The sequence below is a fragment of the Carassius carassius genome, chromosome 24, assembly GCF_963082965.1.
Source record: "Carassius carassius chromosome 24, fCarCar2.1, whole genome shotgun sequence".
NCBI lineage: Eukaryota > Metazoa > Chordata > Actinopteri > Cypriniformes > Cyprinidae > Carassius > Carassius carassius.
In genome coordinates this window covers 10,361,495-10,388,587 of record NC_081778.1, presented here as the reverse complement: position 1 = coordinate 10,388,587, position 27,093 = coordinate 10,361,495, and the positions used below count along the sequence as shown (strand labels likewise).

General features: G+C 36.2%; 1 protein-coding gene across 1 annotated transcript in view; it reads right to left on the bottom strand.

Annotated features, from left to right (window-relative positions):
• The window catches only part of LOC132102784 (serine/threonine-protein kinase ULK4-like), a 261,675-nt gene that overhangs the window by 188,173 nt on the left and 46,409 nt on the right, over window positions 1-27,093 (bottom strand). The window contains exons 20-22 of the mRNA XM_059507432.1: window positions 24,145-24,306; window positions 19,437-19,619; window positions 16,271-16,398 (exon numbers count right to left, since the gene is read on the bottom strand). Coding sequence (XP_059363415.1) covers window positions 16,271-16,398; window positions 19,437-19,619; window positions 24,145-24,306 — 473 coding nt within the window. The remainder of the gene's footprint in view (window positions 1-16,270; window positions 16,399-19,436; window positions 19,620-24,144; window positions 24,307-27,093) is intronic.

Here is a 27,093-nt window from a genome sequence, read left to right as displayed (position 1 = left end):
CCATTCGTTTGATTTGTTCAAATGGCTGATTCATTCAGCAGTGAAATAAATGGTTCTTTATGAATGGTTCATTGAATCATTAGGCTTGTTCGACTAGAAGCGGATCATCACCATCAGACCGATCGGTGTGTGACATCAAAGTACCGCAAGAGCTTAGAGAGCAGACGACTCCTTGTGCTTTGTGTCATACACCGATCGGTCTGTGCAGCACCACTTCAAAGCCAACATAGGCCAATGGATCAATGCGCCAAATGGTTCACCAAATTCGTTCAAAACGTGGATTAAGAAATGAAATGCTGCTGTGGGTTGCTCGGAGATGAAAGGTTTTGATTTGTCTTTAAATTGAGCAAAACAGACAACATTGTGTCTAAAATAGCACACTATTAACTTCTTAATGAACTGTTGTATAAGAGGAGTATCACATTTGCACTTGTGTGATATTTCTTAACTATGTGATTTAAATATGAGACACAATCTCAAACAGGGGCATTTTGCCCCATATCTTGAATTTTAGGGATATTCTCTAGGCTCCATCACGCAGTAAGTTGTTGCCCTGCCTCATATTACTCATCGATTGATAGTATGAAATGGCAGATGATCCATACAGGTCTGGGGCGGGGCAAGTGCGTTAAATGTGTTAATTTTAACGCATTATTTTTCTATTAAATAAAAATACAATAATTTTATAGTATACTCAAAATTATGAATTTTCTACATTTTCAAACCTAAAAGCAGCAAACTTTTAGTTTTCCGGCTTGCTGGCAAGTAAGTATTTGCATTGCCGGTTATAGCACTGCTGAGTGAAGCGTGTCAGTGAATGCAATGTCACAGTTTTACGTTTTACAGTGATTGTGCATTAACAGCTGTCAACCATGTTGGTGCGCAAATAAGTTGACTTGTAAAAGTTGAATGAATTTACCATGAGCATTTTTAATTCTGGTCACACCTGCGCATCACTTATGTGCACCCCTGCTTATGCACATATAAGGGCTTTTCGCACCGCAGGAACCTTTTCATAGTACCAGAACTACAACCCGAATTCCGGAAAAGTTGGGACGTTTTTTAAATTTTAATAAAATGAAAACTAAAGGAATTTCAAATCACATGAGCCAATATTTTATTCACAATAGAACATAGATAACGTAGCAAATGTTTAAACTGAGAAATTTTACACTTTTATCCACTTAATTAGCTCATTTAAAATTTAATGCCTGCTACAGGTCTCAAAAAAGTTGGCACGGGGGCAACAAATGTCTAAAAAAGCAAGCAGTTTTGAAAAGATTCAGCTGGGAGAACATCTAGTGATTAATTAAGTTAATTGATATCAGGTCTGTAACATGATTAGCTATAAAAGCTTTGTCTTAGAGAAGCAGAGTCTCTCAGAAGTACAGATGGGCAGAGGCTCTCCAATCTGTGAAAGACTGCGTAAAAAAATTGTGGAAAACTTTAAAAACAATGTTCCTCAACGTCAAATTGCAAAGGCTTTGCAAATCTCATCATCTACAGTGCATAACATCATCAAAAGATTCAGAGAAACTGGAGAAATCTCTGTGCGTAAGGGACAAGGCCAGAGACCTTTATTGGATGCCCGTGGTCTTCGGGCTCTCAGACGACACTGCATCACTCATCGGCATGATTGTGTCAATGACATTACTAAATGGGCCCAGGAATACTTTCAGAAACCACTGTCGGTAAACACAATCCGCCGTGCCATCAGCAGATGCCAACTAAAGCTCTATCATGCAAAAAGGAAGCCATATGTGAACATGGTCCAGAAGCGCCGTCGTGTCCTGTGGGCCAAGGCTCATTTAAAATGGACTATTTCAAAGTGGAATAGTGTTTTATGGTCAGACGAGTCCAAATTTGACATTCTTGTTGGAAATCACGGACGCCGTGTCCTCCGGGCTAAAGAGGAGGGAGACCTTCCAGCATGTTATCAGCATTCAGTTCAAAAGCCAGCATCTCTGATGGTATGGGGGTGCATAAGTGCATACGGTATGGGCAGCTTGCATGTTTTTGGAAGGCTCTGTGAATGCTGAAAGGTATATAAAGGTTTTAGAGCAACATATGCTTCCCTCCAAACAACGTCTATTTCAGGGAAGGCCTTGTTTATTTCAGCAGGACAATGAAAAACCACATACTGCAGCTATAACAACAGCATGGCTTCGTCGTAGAAGAGTCCGGGTGCTAACCTGGCCTGCCTGCAGTCCAGATCTTTCACCTATAGAGAACATTTGGTGCATCATTAAACGAAAAATACGTCAAAGACGACCACGAACTCTTCAGCAGCTGGAAATCTATATAAGGCAAGAATGGGACCAAATTCCAACAGCAAAACTCCAGCAACTCATAGCCTCAATGCCCAGACGTCTTCAAACTGTTTTGAAAAGAAAAGGAGATGCTACACCATGGTAAACATGCCCCGTCCCTACTATTTTGAGACCTGTAGCAGAAATCAAAATTGAAATGAGCTCATTTTGTGCATAAAATTGTAAACTTTCTCAGTTTAAACATTTGCTATGTTATCTATGTTCTATTGTGAATAAAATATTTGGCTCATGTGATTTGAAAGTCTTTTAGTTTTCATTTTATTAAAATTTAAAAAACGTCCCAACTTTTCCGGAATTCGGGTTGTAATTGTTGAAGTACCCAATTTTTGGGCGTTTTCGCACCGCACGAACTGGATTCGATTTTAGCACCGGACTGCTTTTTTCAAGAACCAAATGAGCTCCTAGTACGGAGGAGGGTCTAACCAGCACAACTGGTACTACCCGTGACATAGGGCTGGACGATATGGCCAAAATTTATATCACAATATATTTCTTAATTTCAGTCGATACGATATAATGCTGATATCAATATGAACACTATTAAAAAAGCCAAGTAAAAACTGTCAAGAATGCCCACAACAGATGCCTGTGCATACAAACTTATGAAAAATTAATTTGACAAATCTGACACCTCATTTAAAACCATCACAAATAAGTTAATGTTCAGCATTTTTTTTTTATTATTTAGTCTTCATACAAACAATAAATGTGAAATCACAGTCAAATAATCTTCTCAGACTCACCTAATTAATATCAATATCTTTAACTTCAAACTATAGGCTAATATACACAACCAGTCAAAAGATTTTGAACAGTAAGATTTTTAATGTCTTTTAAAAAATTTCTTCTGCTCACCAAGTCTGCATTTTAACATTTAACAACATTTTGAAATATTTTTACTAATATAAATATATATTTATTAAAATTTAATTTATTGCTGCTCAACAATAATTAATTAGTATTTTGAAAACAACCGAGTAGAATTTTTCAGGTTTCTTTGATGAATAGAAAGTTCAGAAGGACAACATTTATCTGAAATAGAAATTGTAACATTATAAATGTCTTTATCATCGCTTTTGATCAATTTAATGCATCCTTGCAAAATAAAAAAATTATATAATTTCTTTTCAAAAAAAAAAAAAAAAAAAAAAAAAAACACAAAGAAATCATATTGACTCAAAGATTTTGAATTGAATAGTGTACGTATAATGATACCAAAACTTTTTATTTCAGATAAATGCTGATTTTTGCGTTTTTCTATTCATCAAAGAATCCTAGAAAAAAACATGTACTCAACTATTTTAAATATTGATAATCAGCAAATCAGTATATTAGAATGATTTCTGAAGACTGCAGTAAAGATGCTGAAAATTCAGTTTTGATCTCAGGAATAAACTACATTTTAAAATAAAGCAGTTATTTTATTATAGTTCTAAGTAGTAAAAATATTTCAAAATTAAACTGATTTTGCTGTACTTTGGATCAAATAAATGCAGTCTTGGTGAGCAGAATAATTATATATATATATATATATAAAAAAAAAAAAAACATTTTAAAAACATAAAAAACTCACTGTTCAAAAATATTTAACTGGTAGTGTAAGATGATTATTCTAACAGATTAAAGCAAATGTGTTTTAGCAGTATAAAGAGTATGAAAAGTCAGTCCCTCCAGGATTTTGCGAGTTTGCTATCGCTGAATTTATCGCAAAATCACGCAATCTCCATAATTTTTGCAAAGGATTGCAAATTTTCGTAATTGCCACAATTTTTTTGCAAAATTTGGGCTTAGAAGCGTCCTGTGACATCATCGCAATGTGCATTCAGTCAAAGAAAGGCCTTGTGTTCTCATCATGACCAATTTACAAAAGCTACATTGGATAAACAAACTGAAAGCGGAACAAATCCGCGCTACTAGTTCGGGCTGCGCAGACCGTTTATCTGCTCGAGCCGGAGCTGAGGGCTAATCTCAATCACGTGACACCGTTATACACAGCGATGGGAGATACAGTGTGAAGAAAGCAGTCGAATTCCTCACAGAATCAATAACATCTGTGTTATGGATTCTGTGAGGAATTCGACTGCTTTTCAACATCAGTGAAATCGTGTGAGAAGTATTCAAATTCAGCGAAGAATTCTGCTAAAGCTACAGCTATCAGAACAAACGCCACTGATGTGGAAATCAGGAAAAACATTGTTCCATAAACACAAAATCTCCACCATTCACCATGAATTTAACAGTAAAACTACAGGAACAATTTGCAGCAGAAATGGTCTAATGTTTGAGTGATTTTAAATGCTTCACACAACTTTTCCCAGCACTTCAATGCTTTAACCCTTTGGAGTCAATTAACGTGTATACGCGTTATGAGGCATTTTCTCCTGATAACCCCGAAAATAACTTAAATTACACTTTCAGTTTTGATTGTACAGTTAAGAACAATACATTAATTGAATTTGTAAAGGGTCTACTTTTATTTGTATACAGATATAATAACAACAAAACTCTGTGCATTTATAAAATAAAGATAACAAACAAGGTGTGTTGTCTGTAGCCTTTGTCTGCGCTCATCTTCATTTAAAAACGTGTCATTTAAATGAACTGTAACTCCGTGAATACTCAACGAAGAGACATGAGAGAGATATCTATAGAAAGCCTGACATATCTACTTTTAAACTAAACAAGCTACCGAAAACTAATATTCTGTGATAAAGTAATCCATATGAAAACAACACGATGTCCAGTCTTTCACGTCTCCCTTCCTTATATCTAATGTGACCACGCCCCCTGCTGAACGCGCTATTAAGATTATGTTTCACTGAAGCGCGCGGCTTGAATACGCCCATACAGAAAACAACACAGCGAGACTGTTCTTCATGTTTTTTTTTTTTTATTTTAATTTAACTGTTTGCTTCGCGCTTAGAGGAATAAGACATAATTCACCCCAAGAAGACGTGATATTAAGGATTAACTGCGAATTTGCTCTTTGGATTTCCTCAGAAAAAAAAGAATGAAGCGCTTTATTCAGAAGAGATCATAAACGAGTTAGTCTCTTTTTATTTATGTATATACTGTACTTGTACTAGTTTTCACATAACATGTCAACATTTTACTAGTTAGACTTTTTCCTATAATTCCTGACTAAATGTATTATCAAGTGAAACATTATGAAGTTTCAATAACAATATACACTATACCATTCAAAAGCTTGGTGTAAATAATAAAAATGTAACAAATAAATGTAAATGTAACAATTGTAACAAACAATGCTGTTCCTTTAATGTTCCCCCAAAAATATTTTCAATATTAATAATAATAATGATAATAATAACAATAAATGTTTTTTTTTTTTTGGTAGAAAATCAGATTGTTAAAAGGATTTCTGAAGGGATTGTGTGACTGGAGTAATGATGCAAAAAATTCAGCTTTGAAAGTCAGCTTTGATTGTTCCTAATAAACTGTTTAACAGCACTCCCAAGACTGGTTTTTAATACAATTAAGTTTTTTAGAAACATTGTCTATACTTCCCAACCAGTTTTTTTTTATATAACCAAATTGTTAGGTGTGATCAGGTGTTATTTATTGTGCCATCATTTATTGGAATAACTGTCCACTGAATATACGTAAAATGAATGGCAAAGACTCTTTTAGGTACCATCTGAGAATGCACTATTTAAAATTGTGAGTAAGGAAAAGACATATTTATTTTATGAATGTAATATTGTAATCATTTATTCAGACTAATGTATGATGATGTGTATTGATGTATATAATGTTATAGTGCTATACTGTTTTTATATTAACAATATGTGATTTATTTTTGTTGTGGACGCCAGGAAGACTAGCTTGTTCACTTTGGTGACAGTTAATTGGGATCCATTTTACAATAAACAATTTTACAATAAACAATAAACTCCCAAGTGGATATTAAATTATTTTATGGGATAATTAAATATATACTAAACTACAAACATAAAATTATATACATTTATTTTGTCCTCACATTCTTTCTTGTAACTCCTCCCTCTCAGACACAAACCTGACTGAACGGCTCATTATGCAGCTCAATAAGCTCATATTTTAATGTGAAGATATTTGTTCATCCTTAATAGGTTTCCCCCATGTATAAAACTAAACGTTTAATAATGTAAGGAAAGCAAAAAAAAAGAAAAATAGATACATATTAAATGACCACTAGTAGATGGCTGCAGAGAAGTACTTATAGACCATTTCCACTCCCTAATATAGCCTATATATTTTTGTATTAATTCAATTATATTTAGACATTATGAATGACATAATAAAAGCACATTTTATCAGATGTAATATATTTATGCTAAAGATCTGGGAATCATCTGCTGTGTACTCTGATAAACATCTCAGAAGCAGTTTTACATGCATTCTAATAAATGTCTATTTGACATCGGACAGGAAACATCTTAGAGACATACTGCAGATGAACAAGCACTCTTAAAAATACATCTTGCATATGTAAATGCAGACATTAGATGTCTCCGAGATGTACATGTGTGATTAGGGTGAGTGCTTTACTGTCAGGTGTTATTGCCACCTTCTGTAGAACTTAATGGCACTAGTGCTGGTGTCCTAAAGTGTAAGTCTGAAGCCTATACAGTGGTTCTCGAAGTCAGAAAAGTCATAACAGTGTTTGAAGAATGTTGTCTGTGGTAATTTTCATTGCAAAACAATAAGAAATACCGCAAATATAATCAAAATCAGCAAAATCAGTCATTTTGATCGCAAAAATCACAAATATATATATATATACAGTACAGACCAAAAGTTTGGAAACATTACTATCTTTAATGTTTTTGAAAGACGTTTCTTTTGCTCATAAAGCCTGCATTTATTTGATCAAAAATACAGAAAAAACAGTAATATTGTGAAATATTATTACAACTTAAAATAATAGTTTTCTATTTGAATATACTTAAAAAAATAATTTATTCCTGTGATGCAAAGCTGAATTTTCAGCATCATTACTCCAGCCTTCAGTGTCACATGTAACATCCAGTCTATCACATGATCATTTAAAAATCAATCTAATATTCTGATTTATTATGAGTGTTGGAAACAGTTCTGCTGTTTAATATATTTGATGAATAAAAGGCTAAAAAGAACTGAATTTATTCAAAATAAAAAAAAAAATTCTAATAATATATATTCTAATAATATATTTTCTTTACTATCACTTTTTATCAATTTAACACATCCTTGCTGAATAAAAGTATTAATTTTATTTAAAAAAAAAAGAAGGAAAAAAAATACTGACCCCAAATTACTGACCAGTAGTGTATATTGTTATTACAAAATATTTATATTTTAAAAACATAGCTTCTTTTTTTTTTTTTTACTTTTTATTCATCAAAGTATCCTAAAAAAGCATCACATGTTCTGAAAAAATATTAAGCAGCAGAACTGTTTCCAACTTTGATAATGAATCATCATATTAGAATGATTTCTAAACGATCATGTGATAATGATCCTAAAAATTCAGCTTTGCATCACAGAAATAAATGATAATTTAAAGAATAATAAATGTAAAAACAATTATTTTAAATTGTAATAATATATCACAATATTACATTTTTTTCTGTATTTTTGATCAAATAAATGCAGGCTTGATGAGCAGAGGAAACTTCTTTCAAAAACAGTAAAAATAGTAATGTTTCCAAACTTTTGGTCTGTACTGTGTATATATATATAGCTGGAGATGGACTTGAATGCAAACTGATTGTCTGCCAGCAGAAGGTGCTCTGAGCGGTTTCTCCAGTAACGGCCTTAATCAAAGCAGCTCCGCTTACGAATGCTTCTTTATATCTCAATACATATTGATATTGAATTATTGCCCAGTACTACCGTAACATAAGTACACATTGATTGGCCAGACGCATGTGAAAATTCCCTCACCTGCCATGATTTAAAACTCCATGTAAACATACTGTAAACATTGTATCAAATTAATTCGCAAGTATGATGAACGGATAAATTGACGGATGCTGAAGTGCAGGCACATGTAGCAAATGTAGCACTGCCAGTTGTCATTGAAAGAACGTAAAGGAGGACTAAGAATCTTCAATCACTTTATGTTCAGTATACGTCAACATTCCATGTCCATTATTGTGAAATCCGCAAGACACAACAAAAACACAGCTCCAATCACAGCGTCCTCCATCATCCTGTTGTTCACATTATTCTTCTTTGTTAACATTGTTGAATGCTGGCACATAAATTACATCACTGTCGACCGGCTTACGTCAATTCCAAGTACACACTGTCGGTGCGAATGGTACTGGGAAATAGTTCATGCAAAATCGCTACTTTAGTACTGTTCATTTAGTCCTGGAACTAAAGCGGTGCGAAAGGCCCTATAAAGTTAGAAACAAATTTACAGTTAGCAGCTTACAGTATAAACAACTTAGACTTACAACTTACAGTATAATCGGAAGACAGATTCATCATAAAGTCTTATAAAGTATTTCAATCCTAAATTCATCCTCATTACCAACATTACTGCACACCTTACGCTTACAATTTCAGGATGACTAACTATTCGTTCATTTTAGTTTGTCTACATCAATTTGTTCTTGGGGTACTTCTAAGAAAAGTTTTCCATTGACAATGATAGAATTTTCACACTTCCAACCACAATAACCAACAGTTTAGCTAACCATTATCATAATATTTTAATTTGCATACTGAACTGAATTAGTCATATTTCTTACATTCAATTAAATTATTATTATTTTATTTATTTATTTAGCAATTTGTACAATGCAGTGCATTGAAAAGCCACCATTAAGGTTTCAAATAATCAATAATTAGTGGCAATGTCATTAGTAGTTAATGTGGTAAGCTAACTAAAAGTTAAGATCAACAACAATCTAATAAAGGGGGAGACGCAATCTACTTGGCTACCTTCATTCATTGCTACACTATTGACAACAGACCTTTGACAATCACCAATAGACAATTGCACCTTTACCTTAACAAAGCGAGAGCTAGAATCACAGAAGTTTTCTTGAGTAGACTTTTTCTTACGTTTAACTAGTGACAACCTAAAATTACCCAGAACATCCTAGCAACCCACTGACATCCCACGCTAAAGCATATTAGCTTATTAGCCTATTAGCCCACAAACACATTGTTAGAGTATAATGGAGTTAGAATTATCTTTTAATAGCAGTAGCAGTTAGTATTTACCACCACTGTTATGTTTTCTACAATGCAGATATTCTACCAGGCCATTTCTGCAGTCTCTAAAATGAAACATTCTTATCTCAACATTCAAATTAAAAACTCCAGTAGAGCTCCAACCCCTCCTCCATCAGAAACCTCCAGAGGACCAATCCTACAACAGAGACATCTTCTCACTACCTCTGAGCCCTGTTGCCATCTCATTGAGTTAAAAACATCCCCTTATCTTGGAGCTGGGAGAACTCTATCTGTCTGCTCAGACCAGAGAGGGGCTGGGCACAACGTGTCCGGTTTGACAGATCTAAGGCAGGCTGCAGCACTCATCTGACAGGCCTGCATGCAGCAGACGCTGCACAGCTAATTAGAGAAGTGTTTATGAGAACAGCAAGGAAACGCTTTCACTCTGGGAGATGGAATGCTGGGTCAGTTCTGACAAACTCCGTCAGTGTGGCACTACTTGGACTTGGAAGTACATGGAGAATATCAGGAAGAGAGAGAGAGAGAGAGAGAGAGAGAGAGAGAAGAGAAGAGAGAGCACATTTAATTCATGGGCTTGTTGCAAAGGAAGCGCTAGTTAGGCAGACATCCTGTTTTTGTAAGACAGTGACGAGGCCAATTAGGAGCTTCAGCTGTTCAAGACTGGCTTCAAATTAAATATAGATGAATTAGGAAAACATGATTAAAGAAAATGACCAGTTGTATTCTGAAGATGTACATACAAAAGGAATAATGAGATCAGTTTCAAGATCCAGTCTTCTTATGTAAGATTCACAGAAAGACATAAATTTGGAAAAAGGAACGGTTTTAAATGGTCGGCCTGTTTCTGTCATTGGTTTCACAGTTAGGGCTCAAGCCAATCTGCTGCATAGCAAAAAAGGAGCTGAATTAAAGAAGCCAATTTTCCAGAAATTGTATTGCAGATGTTTTTTTTGTTTTTGTTTTTGTTTTTTGCCACAGAGTCTAAGTGTTTTAACTAGATCAGGGAAATCTATTATTAATGTATAGTTGTCTCTGCACATTAAACTGGGATATGTTTCACCCTTAATAAATAGTCAGATTATTGGTATTTTACTTTACAAATACATTTTAGTCACTGCATTTTAATGAATGTATGTTTAATATCAACATCACTCGGTTTAATTAAAATAAATAAAAGGGATGATTCAATAAATAAATACATTTTCTTCCCCCTCATATCATTCTAAAGCACAAAAGAAAGTATGTGGAAGAATGATGGCAAACTGCTTTGGTAACCGTTGACTTTGATTTTAAATGACAGAGGGAGGGGGACATGCAGTGAGGGTTCAGTTTACTTTATAGTACTTCACTAGTCATTCGCAAAAAAAACAAAAACAAAAGATTTATAGTGCATGCTCTACCAGCTAACACTGACATGATGCATCAGATGCCTTCAGAGAGATGAACAATTACAATGCTTGCCATCATGTTAAACATTTTCACAGCATCTGCAGTGAACAGGAAAAAATGCTTCTAGAGTTGAATTTGAGCTTGTATGGCATATTTAAAAATACTAAACACACATTCATTCACAGTTATTTATTAACACCCATAACCAGGTTGCACTCAGTAGCTTCTAAAAAAAGTCACTATATATATATATATATATATATATATATATATATATAGGCTACACACACACACAGAAACATACAATAAAAATTTCTTCAACCAAAGTCACTTTTCTATTAATCTGAGGAAATGACATTGGGAGCAGAGAAAGATTTGAAGGATGAGAGAATAATACTCATCTATTCAGGTTTTCACGTCTAGAGGCAGCTCTCCTCCCACACTCACCACCGAGATGAAAGTGACCATCATATATTCTCATCTTTTATCTATGATCTCTGAATTTCATGCATACACTCTTATTTCTTGAGCAGAACTTATTGTTATCATCGACCGACTAAAAAGTAGTTGGGCAGGGCAGGGCAATATGGCAAAAAATATTTCCCCCAATGTTTTTTTGTTTTTTTTCTCTCTCTAGTTTTTTATATTTAACTAGTCAACCTAAAAATGTAACTACAAGATTATTCAAATAGCATTCATGTGGTCAGATCACTTTTTTCTGTTGTCATTTTGTTCTGTTGTCTGTTATCATTGACATATTGTCAACGTCTAATTGTAACGTTTTCTAATATTTTTTATTAAAAACCGCACAAAAAATATTACATTCAAATTAACTGATAACTTTGGGGAAAACAATCACCCAATTTTAAATCATGTTATTTCTGAGGAGAGTTGTACTTCATTAACCATTTAAAATGTGTGTATTAGTAATCATGGGCTTATTTTTATTTTTGGGTGAACTATCTCTTCAAGGTACCTCAATCAATATCACAACATGTCCCTTGCCACTGTTGCCTTTTTGATTCCTTACTTGTGGTCTGAAAGACACTTAACTAACCATCTGATGAGAACAATGCTTGAACTGAATCAAGCTGGATGATGGCACAGCTGCCTTTTGTAGAGCTGCTTTACAGCTGAAATGCATGTTGACGAGTTAAATAATGAACGACAATGCTGCCATTTGTAACACTGCTTATAACTAAATTTAACTTGTATTAAATTTGAAAAACAAAACAAAATAAAACGCATTATTGCTCACAGATTCAATCGCGGTAAACGGCACAAATGAAAAAAAAAAAACACCTGGCTGAATTACACTTTTTCTTGTTTTAAACCTAGTCAAAAAACCCATGTGACTGCGTTTCCATGTCAATCCATGTTCATTTTTATGGCGAACAATGCGCTGTCACTCAGTGTTCGAATTGTGTCAAAGCTCTTGGGGGGTCCCCCCACCCGATGTTTTGTCACAATAGTTTCTACAAGAGGGAAAAAAATATAAAGAATTTGATATGATTAGGATGCTGATGATCATTAATCAATTTCGATCTCTTGATTCACTATCAGTTCACATGAATAGGCCTACTGTACTTACTTGGGTTAAATTCAGTATTTTCTTGCATGAATTAATATTCACTTTTGTGTGCTTATACGAGTATCGTTTCAATGTATCATTTGAAAATCTAGTGTTCGATCATGTCTAAATATTTATTCAAATGCAAAACTTAAAAAATAAATAAGCAGTTATGACCTGCAATACTCTTTTGAGCAACTAGACTAGATACATTTAGATTTATTAGAGTGGGTAAACAATGGCATTGCAAATGGGAATTATTATTTTTCTGGCCACAAAATGACTTTAATTTGAGCGATTGAGAGCGTTTTTTTCAGTTGAGATGCTTTGGTTGCTATGATACGGAATAACCGCTAAACTGTTACTTGTATCTGATTTGGTAGATAATTTGTTTCTGACTTAAATGCTCTGGATGCTCAGAAACCACCAATATTAATTTCTATTCCATTTTTCTCGTTGTTGCGCTTGTTGACACGTCGTTGTAACAAAATGACAGTTGTGACAGTTGATCTGTGTGGAATTTCCCCAGCCCCTCCTGCGCTCTGATCGGTTAGCTGACTAGAAATAGACAGTGATGAGTGCATCGCTTTATCCAAAGTTGAACATTCTTCAACTCTCGGCACGAGAAAAAAAACGCCCGAATGCTCAGCGCTCGGCACGCTCCTGGCGTTTTAAAAAACACGGGGCTCCCATTGAGAACAAGTGAAAAAATATGCTAGCTGCGGGGGAAAACTCTTTGGTGGACACGCAGCATTAAGGTTACTAGATTTAAAATTATTTGTTTAATTCAGAATGGGTGCAATGCTAGCTTTTTTTCTCAGAATAATGTTAGATGGCTAATTTACAACTAACAATCCAATAGTGAGCTAGCATCATAAGATAAAAAAACAACTATTTGACAGACCAAGATTCTAATAAAAGTGATTCTAAGATGAAGATAAACACTTATTCAGTAGAGTAAATTAGGTGTACCAAACAATCATAAAACAAATAAATATTATCTTACCATCATCGTGAGGTAAAATAATGAGGAAGGATCACTCTGACAGCCAATCACACAGCGACGTCGTGCCCGCAGTCTATAAATTCCTTCAGAAAACAGCGTGTGGTGCACTTGAGCGTATTTTCAGACGCACATCTTATTTGAAGTAGCTTTTTATGGGAGCAGCAGCGCAACAGTTTGATAGAAAATAGATAAGGCTGTTCAAATATTGTTTCTATTTTAGTTTTAATAAAAAACCAGGGGACCCCCCCCATAAGGGCCAAAAAAAAATACCTTAAAATTTCCCTTAAAGCTTATGGGGGGTCCCGGACCCCCCCAGCCCCCCCTCAATTCGGACACTGCTGTCACTTTAATTCAGCACCTGCAGCACAGCAAAAATAGACTCAGTACGTTAACAATCGCTGCACTGCTGCAGACGCACCACTCCTTAAAATGCACTGACGGACCGCAATCTCGTGCAACTGGACTATGTGTGAAACAGGCGTAACACCAGAGCAATGCCGTATTTACCCTCAGCACGCCTCGCAGTCGCTGCTTAGAAGTGCAACATTGTAAAGGGTCCATCTGAAACAGTGTCGCGCGGCTGCGGCGCAGCATAACGTTCATTCCGAACGCTGAGTAATTAAATACACTGGTATGGCGGTATATTCAAAATTAACAACGTAACGAAAATATACACCGGTTTTTGGTATGAACTGGTTTACCGCCCAGCACTAGGTTATACACAGAAAGTAATCAATAAACCGTGTTTCCCACAGACTTGCACTCTTATGTGTGGCAGCACTTCCCCCAGGGGAAATATAGGCTATATATAAAACAGTAAATGGGCTTATTGAAAATGCACATTCATTCTCTGCCAGCAGGAGGCACTTTAGGAGCAGCAGAAACAGCGGTTTCCCCAGTAACAGTAATACACAAAGCAGTGCTGTGCTCATAAACACTGCTTTATCAGGCATTATAGGAAAGAATAAATGAAAATTGCATCAAAACTTTTCTAAAGACAGTCAGTGTTCTTCAAAGATACGTTTATATAAAAACACCCATGCCAAGTTTTGACTTTGAAACGTGCTGATCTCATGCTTATTCAAGTCAAAGCATTTTGGAAAAGCTATTTGTAGCAGTCATTAGGGCCTTTCGCACCGCTTTAGTTCTAGAACTAAATGTGCAGTACTAAAAGTACTGGGACGATTTTGCGCGTTTATTTCCCATTACTATTTAAAGGGTTGCATTTGCACTGACAGTGTGTACTAGGAAGTAACATAAGCCGGTCAACAACGATGTAATTTGTGCGTGGCATTCAACAACGAAAACAAAAGAACAACAACGTTAACATCAGGAAGATGGAGGACGCTGTGATCGGAGCTGTATTTTTGTTGTATCTCGCGGTTTTTACAATAATGAACATGGAATGTCGACGTATACATAAAGTGATTGAAAGAATGGAAAGGAGGACTAAGAACCTCCAACAACAACTGGCAGTGCTACATTTGCTACAAGTGGCTGCACTTCAGTGTCCGTCCATTTATCGCTGTTCTCCATACTTGCGAAATAAGTTTACACAATGTTTACAGTATGTTTAAACTACTGTTGTTATTGTGACGCGCCGCCACAAATAAATCAATGTATGGGAAACACTGATGAAGCTGATATCTGTTCATTTCAGCCACAGAACAATCTCACTAACTGGGTGAAAACTCCTGTTATAATCCGTTATAGTCTATACCGCAAAATTAATCTCTTATTTACATCGTGTTTGTACTTTGTTGGTTATAGCGAAACTATTCGCGAGAGTGCAGAGCTCAAGCTAAACGAACTCTGGTGATTCTGACTTACACGCCTCTGCATTCACACACTCAAACATATCTGTGATTGGCTATAATGCGCAGTGCTGCAAAAACATGTAAATTTAAACCTTTGATGCCCTTCCCAGACACTTACACAAATAAGGGAGTGTTTAAAAGCCGTCGCCTGTCAGTGGGTCGGTACTTGGTACTCCTGGTACTGTGGAAAAGCTGGAATCATAACGTTTTTGAATTTAAAGTATTGAATTTAAAGTACCATTACTTTTGACAATACCTACACTGGATATGGGGCAATACGAGCAACAAATCTCAGATGCCCCATTCTATTTATGACATACTGACAACGAAGGACAAATGATTCACTGCGAAGCTGCTTTGACACAATCAGTGTTGTATAAAACACTATATAAATAAAGGTGACCTTTATTTAAAATATGTACCCTTAACATACTACTATGAACATTTCAGCAGTAAAAAGGGCACCTGCCCAGTGACAAGCTGTTGTACCCCAAAGTTACATTCAAGGGACGGAGCTGTTTAAACTATTATGAATGATGTGTAGAAATCTACTGAAAAGTCACTGAAACTCTTAAAAATCTTTAGCCAAAACAGCTACTGTTCAGTGGAGCAACAGACCCACTGGAGTTTCCTTCCTCTCATGCATCTCTCTACCAGCCATTTATAAAACATATATGGTATTGATTAAGTCCATGTGTTTCTATACCGCCATCTCCCTGATGGTCTCTTTCTGATTCATATGTGGAATGCCATTGAAGCGTGGTTGTGTGGTTTGTAGTGTGGTTTATGATATCTGTACTTGGATATGGGGCACAAAAAGAACGTATATCATCTTATTCCTTTGTGCTAGTGTCTTGTTTATCGTTCCATGTATATTTGGCTCTCATCGGATCTATAATGTGTGTGTTCTGTCGATGTATTCTGCACAGTTGGTTGATGGGATTTCATTGTTTAGAGAGTTTACCTGGAGTTACAGCAAAGCAGAAGCATCTCTCTGTTGTTCATAAAGACCTGCAGAAGAACAAGGAAGGCCTTGGCACGAATGACTGAAGACGGACTCTCCAGAGAGCGGATTATCTTCATAACAAAGTCCTGCAAAGAGGCGTTCAAGGCATTAGCCATTAGTCTTGTTAGCGGGCATGCATCATTTAAAAATACTGGGAGGTCTCTGGACATTTAGTGTGGCATAAGCCCCAGTTGTCTGACAGTAATTTGACAGGTCCTATCACTTACATAACGAGGTGCTGGAGGGAATGGAAAAGCCCCCCAAAATGTACTTGATATAAAACAGAGGTTAATAAGCTAATGAGTTCCACAGCATTCAGTGGGCAGCAAATCAGGAGGAATTGATTAACTTTCACTATCAGCATAATTGGGGGGGAACTGTCAAAAGCAAAACAGTCCAAAACATTAGGATTAACTATAGCTAGAGAAGGGGAGTTAATTAATTTCAAAAGCACCTACTGTACTCTAGGCATGGATCATAATTACATCAACAGTATTCCAAGCTGCACTCCGAGATTGCGGCACTTCCTTACCCAATTAGCCCAGTCGCTTGATGCTTCACTGAAATTTAAATTCTATGCTAGACAATGTATGAATAAACACGCAGCGTTCTGGACTTCTATTTGTCAGGGGAATTAAGCATAGAAATCCACAGCAGTTTATAATTGGTCCAGAGGTGATCCAGTAAGTTTTAGGCACTCAATATATATATATTTTTTTTTTCTTCTCTAATATTCAGAGTCAAATACGAAATTTACATGCAAATTAATACAGGTCAAAGAAAATTTGCATTGTACAGTGGCATTTCAAATCAATTTCTACAGGCCATTTTCCAATTGATTACTGCCTCAGATGAAGAGCAAAGAAGAGTCATACAATGCTTTGTTTATTCTTGACATGATGCATGGCCTGCATTGCCTCACAAGCTGAGGCTACATCTAAGAGAAACAAAGTGTTTGAAACTTGGAACTTTTTTGAGAGAATTGTATGGGTAAAGAATGAAGCTAAAAACACACAACTACTCAAACGTCTGGGGTTAGTAAAATGTTTTTGATTTTTAAGAAACAAACACTTTTATTCAGCAAGGGCACTATAAATTGATTAAAAGTGACAGTTAAGACATTTATCATCTTACTAAAGATTTGCATTTCAAATAAATGCTGTTCTTTTGTACATTCTATTTAACAAAACATTTTACAGCACAACTGTTCTCAACTTTGATAATAATAAGAATAATAATTAGAATTATTTATGAAGGATCACGCAAGAATGAAGACTGGAACAATAGCCACTGAATGAATGAATGAATGAATGAATGAATGGTATTGTATAAAATTTTTAATTGACAGTTTTTACTGTAATGCCTTGATGAACAAAGGACTTTTCAAAAAAATATATATTTTGAAATGATAGTGTTGAACAATATTAACACAGAAATTACAGTTAACAATTTAAGCAATGAAATTTGTTCCACCTCCATTGTAAAATAAACAATATCTCTATAGCTTTATGAAAACACAATGTAATGAATTGAATTAAAAATCCATAATTATCAATTGATTTGAAAACAATTGAAGAATTACAGGCCAGAGCAAAAAAAAAAAAAAATCCTAAACTCTTCTGCCAGTCTTTCTGCAGGTGATACTAACAAAAGAAAGAATGCTAATTTGCATTGAGTTACAGCGGCTGTCAATGCAGTTGCTTCAGAACACCGTATAGAGATGAAAGTTGTTGACCGATGAAGTGCTGCCAGTACTAAGAACGAAAAAGGCTGTCAATAATGATATAATTAGATTATGTTGTGTTTATTACGTTTGTTATGTAAATCTGGATATTTGTCTTACAAAAACGCATGAATTTGTTACAGGGGGCCTTTATTAACCCCCCCGAAACTGTGTGAGGGAGGTTTTATTACAGATGCGCGCACTTTATTTCACGTCTTCTGAACTGTTCACAACAAACACCCGCTTACCCCTATTGAAAGGCTTGGAAGAGCAAAGACTAATATAATTAATTTTAAATATAGCAATTTTCAATATAACTCTGAATGGATTATTCTGAAAGAAGAAAGTCACACTAGGGCTGTCACTTTTGAGAAAAATTAAATTCGAACGGATATCGAATATCATGCAATGTATTTGAATATATTGGAATATCTACGTGCCCGCACGAGGGTGAGTAGAACATGGACGAATTTTCAATCTCGGGTGAACTAACCCTTTAATATCCAGCGATTTTGTCGAATTGATTGTACAGATACTATTTAAGCTGAACTGAGCTGGATGATGACATCACTGAATTCAATGATGAACTGTTTACTATTGTCATTATGCATTATTTACACACTATTTTCCTATTTAATACTGTAAAGTGCTTTGACACAATCTGTATTATTAAAAGCACTATATAAATAGACGTGACTTGACTGATAACTACTATACAGGAAGTACAAAACACCATGTTCTCAGGGCAATTGCACAGATGCTCCCCTACTCCAAACTTAACTCATATTTAATCTAAACTAAGACTTCACATGCTATAAATTGCTGTGTTCCACTGAATTGTAGGTAACACAGCATACTTGTCCTTTCAGGTTTCCCTACAGATATTCTTCTCAACTATTTTTAACACTCTCGTTAAAAGTGAAAGCAAATGTAGTGAATGTTTTCTGAATGCAAAAAAAAAAAAACATGTTTGTATATTTCTGATAACTATAAATTATGCAGCCATGTCAAATCCCAAAACCTCATCCTAAACATTGACTGATTAACTATAGAATTATTTATTAAGACTGTACACATTTGGTTTACATGACCATATACAAAACCTGCTATTAATGTTTTGGGGAATGTTTGGTCTGGACACTGGCATCCTGGTTTCAAATATATATACTTGTCCATTTATTAATGTTTATATACAGTAGATGTTTACTTTCAAAGTTTTTTTTTTTTAACTATATTTGGAAAATCTAATTCCACCATGAAAAATTTACATGGTTTTATTAAACATCCCATTTGGAATGGATTTCTAAAAGAATCCACTACGGAGGTACTCCATAATTTAGGCAAATGACAAAATTATTATTTTTTTTGTTTTTTGCATGTGTTTGTGTATAATGTACATACCCGGTCCTGTACCATTCTGTGGGAATGTGCTCCTGATGCCAGCATGACAGCGAACATAGTGAGCATGTGTTGCTGGACACGGCTGATGCCTGACACCAGACAACTGAGGATGCTGGGTAATCCCACCTTGTCAATCACACTCTGGAAGGCCCCCACAGATTGGCGTGTTATTTTACACAGAGCCTGGAAGGGCAGATAAAGGTAAGACAGGTGGGCGGAGGTGGGCTAAATACAGAATCTTCAATACTGCTGTTCTTTTTTGTTACATAATATTAAATATTTATTTATTTAAAGGAAGATAAATATTTCATCAAAACGTTATAAATCTTTGATACCACTGCAGAGATGAGGTTAAAAAAGAAAACAACTAACCACAGTATCATGAAATATAGATTTAAAAAAACACATGCCCAAAAGTTGATCATTCTTGTACAAAGTTATTGTAAAACACAAAACAAGTTTCATGAATATAGCCACAAGTAACAATCAACGTAAGTAATAATAAATAATGCATGTGGACAATTAGATGACACAACTACCATGTATGTTTTCAGTTTCTATATGAGTTTACTACAATCTCCACTGATACTGTAAGTTAATGTTGTAAAAATTTCAGACTTTTGTTTGAAAGTTAGGATTTCTTATCCATAACAACTGCAGCTTTTATCTGTCATTCACGATAATAAATAGGCGGGTGAACATCTGAATTTGTGCATTTGTGCAACATTTGAACATCTGAATTTGCTGTTAGTCCCCCTCGTGACAAAAAATCATGAAATTAAATCCATGCTGAGCAACCATATTGAGCAACTATAAACCAATAGAAAATCTTACTTTTATATGGAAGATTATTGAAAAAGTAGTTTTTTTATCACCTGAACAACTACTTAAACTCAAATGGGTACCTGGACATTTTTTTTATCTGGTTCAACCACATCACAGCACAGAAGTAACACTCATAAAGATAATAAATGATGATGATATTTACTTAAATTCAGATTCTGGCAAAATCTCAGTGCTGTTGTTACTAGATCTCAGTGCTGCGTTTGACACTGTTGACTAGGGGTGTAACGATTCACTCAATTTCTCGATGCATCGATTACAAACCCTGACGATGCATATGCATCGATCTTGAAACAAGATTTTTGAATCGTGAATTGCCGATCTTGGACAGTAATCGACTTAAAATGCTAAGAATTGAATGAACTGCGAGTTCTAGTGATTCAGTGCTTTCAAAATATATGTACATTAAATTACTACAAGCACCAATTAATGGAGACCTCGAACAGTGTTCGAGGTCTCCACACGCTCCACTATTACCGCCCAAGACTGTCACAGCATTGTGCTCGCGAACAAATACAATCTCTAAAAGCATGATTACTTGGCTTATCAAGTTTGATCAATAGGTGGCGCTGTTATCAGATCAATTTGGTGTACTCTGTGTGACTTGTCAATGACACACACAAAGTTTGGTGTCAATATGCCAAAGCATTGCAGAGATACAGCCTCAAGTGTCATTTTGGCATTATGCCTCAAATTCGTCGATGTGGTATGCAAAAACGGTTTTGTCTATCGACACAAAATCCATAAGATGTTGTCAGCACAGTCTGAAAATCATTTGATTCAAATTTGGTGAAAATTGCTTTTCAACATAAATCAAAATGGCGGACCGGAAGTTCAGCTTAATCTGGCATATTTGGTATCTATGTTGTCGGCATAAACCAGGGAATATTTTGAGACCAGTTTCATTACAACAGGCTAATGCATTAAAAAGTTATTAGCATTTTTAAAAGTGTAATTATTCATTGTTAATGAATGGTTTATTACTCTTGACCAATAGGTGGTGCTGTTACCAAATTTATGTGGCATGGTCAGTGTTAGGTGACGATGACACATACAAAGTTTGGTGCAAATATGTCAAAGCGTTGCAGAGATACAGCCTCAAATGCATTTTGGCACCCTTCCAGCAAATTCGTTGATGCGCTAAATGAGAACAGTTTCGTATATCGACACGAAATCCATAACTTTTTGCCAGCATGGTCTACAGATGATCTACGTCAAATTTGGTGAAAATCAGACTACCGGTCTAGGAGGAGTTCGAAAAAGTAGGTTTTTAACATTTATTAAAATGGCGGGCAGGAAGTATGGCCAATTTTTGCATAATTGATATCGATGCTCTCAGCATGACCCACAGGATATAGTGAGACAATTTTCATTTCAATAGTCTAATTTATTCAAAAGTTATTAGCATTTTTGTGATAGTTCATTATAACTCTTGACCACAAGGTGGCGCTGGCACCAAACTTTTTGAGTACCTTCAGGGCATGGATCCAAATATTTTTGTAATTATTTCCGTAAAGATACGATGCTGCGTTCAAAAAATACAGCATTTTAAAACAAAATGGCCGACGCCTAAAATGGCTGACACGAGAAAATTGGATATCATTCGACTCGACATGACTCACTGAATCTAAAAAGACCTGTGTGATTTTTGGCCAAACCGTTCAAAAGTTATAAGCCAAAATATGCATTTTTCATATCTCCTGACCACTAGGTGGCGCTGCGTCGAAACACTGCAGGTCGTCTCCGGTCATGCCTGTTATAACACACACCAAGTTTGGTCTCTATATGCCAAACCGTTGCCGAGATATAGCCTCACATGCATTTTTGCGTGCTTTTCGTCAAATTTGTTTACGTGTCATTCGACAACGGTTGGACGAATCAACTTGAATTCCATAACTTTTTGCCAGCATGGTCTGAAGATGATATGAGCCAATTTTCGTGAAGATTTCAAAAAAATTAAAATAGCGAAAAAACTAAACCTTGCGATTTTGAATTTTGGGGTTCATTCGAATTGGCATGAGCCAAGGATTCAGAGGAAAAAAGAATATCCATTTTCTGGCTTACGGTTCAAAAGTTATTAGCATACAAACATTGAAAGTTTGGACAAGTGGTGGCGCTAGAGAGTAGGAGTTAGAGACTTCAAATTTGCTATAGTTAATGTTGGGACTGTCCTCTATCAGTGTGCCAAATTATACAACTTTCCCGCAATCGGTTCTATGGGCTGCCATAGACTTGCGGCGGAAGAAGAATAATAATAACGCCAACGATTACAATAGGTGCCTACGCACCTTCGGTGCTTGGCCCCTAATTATGATAATACATAGGCTACAAGATTGTATTTGACATTTCTGTCACTTCTGAAATGATGGCTACGCCCCTGGTGTCACAAAATGTTATCTTATACATAAAACATTTTTAAGCTCTTTTTTTTAAAATCTTGGCTTACATACATTTCTACGTATAACATAGCATCATAAAACTAGCATCTAACAATGGACAAAATTTTTTTTTTTTTCCTTTTTTCTTCTGACCTATGGTTCTCTAACAATAAAGGCTGGTGTGCGATTTGCCGTCTGACTAAGCATTGAAAAAATTGTATTATGAGTATAGGAGATCATAAGTCTAAGTGGACGTCCATGACAAGTGGAGTCCCTCAAGGATCAATTCTTGTGCCACACTTGTTCAGCCTGTGTATGCCTCCACTGAGTCAAATAATGAGAAAGAACCAAATTGATGATACCCAGATTTACCTAGCCTTATCTATCGCCAAATGACTACAGCCCCACTGACTCCCTCTGCCACTGCACTGATAAAATTAACAGTTGGATGTGCCAAAATGTCTTCAGTTAAACAAAGAGACAACTAAAGTCATTGCATCTGGAAACAAAGATGAAGTTCTGAATGCATACCTTGACTCTAGGGGTCAAACAACTAAAGATCAAGTCAGGAATCTTGGTGTGATTCTGAAGTCAGGCCTTAGTTTCAGTAGTCATGTCAAAGCAATAACTAAATCTGCATACTATAATCTTAAAAACATTGCAAGAATTAAATGTTTTGTTTCCAGTCAAGTCTTGGAGAAACTTGTTCATGCATTTATCACCAGCAGGGTATAGACTATTGTAACTAACTCCTGACGGGCCTTTACAAAAAAACCATTAGATAGCTGCAGCTCATCCAGAACGCTGCTGCCAGGGTTCTGGCTAGAACCAGAAAATCTGAGCATATCACACACCAGTCCTCAGGTCTTTACAATGGCTTTCTGTTAAATTTAGGATTAAATTTGGTCTAGGACCTCAATACATTGCAGAAATGCTCAATGAATTTAAACCTAACAGACCACTCAGATCATTAGGATTAAATACCAAGTGTTCACTCAAAACAATGGAAGTCCGCTTTTAGCTATTATACCACCCGCAGTTGGAACCAGCTTCCAGAAGAGATCAGATGTGCTAAATCAGCAGCCATATTTAAATCCAGACTCAAAACACATGTTTACTTATGCTTTTACTAAATGGGGACTGTGCTACGTCCAAACTTAATGTGTTGTATTTTATGCATCATCATTTTCTATTCTTAACCGTTTAAATTCATTTTAAATAAATTTCTAAACCATTTTAAATGTAATTTGCATTCTTATTATTATTGTTGTGATTACTTGTATGATTATTTTAATTCCTTTTATGTAAATCACTTTGAATTACCATTGTGCATGAAATGTACTTTAAAAATAAACTTGCTTTGCCTTGCACTGCAACTTCTGTAACCAACTCCCTGAATGGAAACTGAATTGAACAGTATGCACAGCTGAACTTTGTGTTGAAACACCCTGTTAAAATGATGAGAATCATGCGTGTTTAATACTCACAGATATAGCGCTGACCCTGAGTGCATCCACTGTGGAGTGTGTGAAGAGATACCAAAGTGCAGGTCCCACCTCTGCAGTGATGAATCCCTGGGCGTATTGAGACTCACGGCTGCACACGTTCTCTATGGTTTTGGCAGCCATGTGGTTCACCACCAACTCCTCCTGAGAAACAAGAGAGAGAGAGAGAGAGAGAGAGTTTACTATAAACTCAGTTTCGTTAATAAATTAATGATACATCTGGACAATTAATTTACATCTTTCTAAACAACTGTTCATTATTAGTTCATGTTAACTCAGGTCCATTAAATAACAAACAGATACAAATGACGGTTATTTTTATGTTGAAATTAATATTCATTACACTGAAAACAAAATATGCGTTCGAATTTCTGCTAAGAAAATACTTTCAATAAATTGCTAATAAAGTTCACAAATAATTACAAAATAATGGTAAGTAATGTTGAATGAAACATGAAATTTAAAAGCAGAGAGACTGAAATGGTATTTTCTTTAAGTGCAGGTAGACGGAAATAGTATTTTCTTCTAATAATCTAACCAATTTTGTTATGTTTAAATCAAAATGTAATAAACTTGCTCCAACTCAAAAACTATTTTGGTTGATGTTACCAGGACTTCCTAGTTTTTAACTATTTCCCTGTATCCACCTCCTCTATTCTATTATGCAACACCCCCTTTTCAAGATCCAAACAATTCCCCATGGCTAAAAGCAAGCCCCATAAACATCAGATTACATAAGTAAAGTATGTTGGGCTACTAAGAGCAATTCATGCAGTCTTTAAACCCAATCATACTCTCAAAAACGTGCACGTTTTATTGAATCTAAATTAGAGGCTGTAGCATTAAGCATTACACTCAAAGACATGCATTCATAAATTCATTTGTAAGTGGGACACACAGACCTTTACACATTTCACGCAATTACATCATGACCTAATAGTCCCTCAACACCCTCCAAACTTGAGTGAAATAATTTCCTTACATTTCATACCACAACGAATCTCGCTCGCAGACAACGAACGCTGGCTGTGTTTTTATGTATTTGGACCCCTGTCCTTGAGCGTGTCTCACTGCAACCGTATCTGGTAGAAATTAAACATTTAACAGCATTCAACAAACGGCAAGCATGCAGAGTTGAGTGAGGAAAATAGCAAATGGAGAGGTTGGGCATATTTTACAGGCGCAGTTACACTGTGCACTGCTGCTATGCAATATAAACGCCTTCACTGTAATGTAGTTCCTAGACCCCCGTCTCAAAGTTAAAAACAAGTTCAGCTTAGTCCATGGAAGAGATGCATTAATACACATACTATATCTTGGAGGCAAAAAGTAGAAAGAACTCTCATATTCTGACGCAACACAAATAACAGCAGCTACTCCAGAGTCCCTGGGCCAATAGTATGTCTTTGTGCTGGAGTCTGGTGGTCTGGCTTCGTGGAGGCTTTAGGTAATGAACTAGAGCTGGCCCTCGCTAGAGCAGGGGAAATGACTGACAGCTGCTACAGGGTGCAAGAGGTGGGGGGGGATGCTGTGTGCTTTATTTCTTGTAGCACAAGCCTTGTCAAAAAGGCATAGAAAATGAAACTAAAATCTACCAGCCTGAGGTTTCTCAATTCGAATTTAAATTCCACATGACAATTACGCTCCGTTGTAGGTGAATTTTTTGTTTTTCAAATGTACACAGCTAGTCTATTTCCACTGAGGCCTGAGTTCGATGCTTTAGGGATCATCTCACCGTCGAGGGGAGAGTGTATACTGCCCTGACTAGACGGACTAGAAATTACCCACAACTAAATAGAGCACATTTCTCATCCGTCAACATGCACACACGCATACGTGCTCTCGTTATGACCATGCCTAGCAGGCAGCACCATCCAGTGCATCTCCGTTACCTGAAGCCAAGTTCACACAACAGAACTGTAAGCCTGATTTAAGCCTGAATTGCAAATAAATGAACTCTCCTACTGTCATCGGGGGAAAATCAGCGGGTGATCAGTGCTCGACAATCTTTGTGTGTGAACTATTCAACTACATATAAAAGAGGCTTGCTGACATGTCACAGACGCCAAACAAATATCCAGAATGTTAAATATCTGGACCGGTCGGCCGACTAGACATCACATGGTGTCAGGTGGCGCAACCAGATACAGGCAATGATGGAGCAAGGCAGGGATTAAAGTCAGCAGAAGAATAACAGCAGCAGCAACATGGCTTTAAAGGGATAGTTCACCCCAAAATTAAAATTATGTCATTAATAAATCACCCTCTTGTCATTCCAAACCCGTGAGACCTCCATTTATCTTCAGAACACAATTTAACATATTTTAGATTTAGTCCAAGAGCTCTCAGTCCCTCCAATGAAACGGTGTGCATGGTATACTGTCCATGTCCGGCTCGGTGTTCATCTTCAGTTCTCTCTTCACAGCAGTTCAGTCAGTGTCCAGTCATGGCCAAAAGTTTTGAGAATTACATAAATATTGGAAATTGTTCTCTTACGAGAGTTCTCTCGTACTGCGTCTTAGCTAAGACGCTACGGGAAAAGTCTCTTTTCACGAAATACTGAAGCAAAAAATTATCCTTAATTTTGAATTTTTGTAAAGCGCATTTGCAGCAGTACACAGCCATAGACGAGACTGCTTGCTCGCTCATTGGCTGCTCTGCGGCAAGTGCACAGCCTATCGAGCGCAGGCTGATGCAATATCAGACCAATAAGGGCGCTTTGCGCCCTTCACGCCACTTCCCGCCGAAACAGGTGTGGCCCAACCCTATAAAAGGAGCTTGAAAAGGCTGACTCACCTGATTTTTCATCTCTTCAGCGAAGCTCACGCATCGCTGGATCACGAAGGAAGCAAGCGCCGTCTGATAGGCATCTCAGCGGGACGAGCCACTTCTGAAGCTGCTGGCCTTCGCCGCCTTCCACTGCCGTACCTG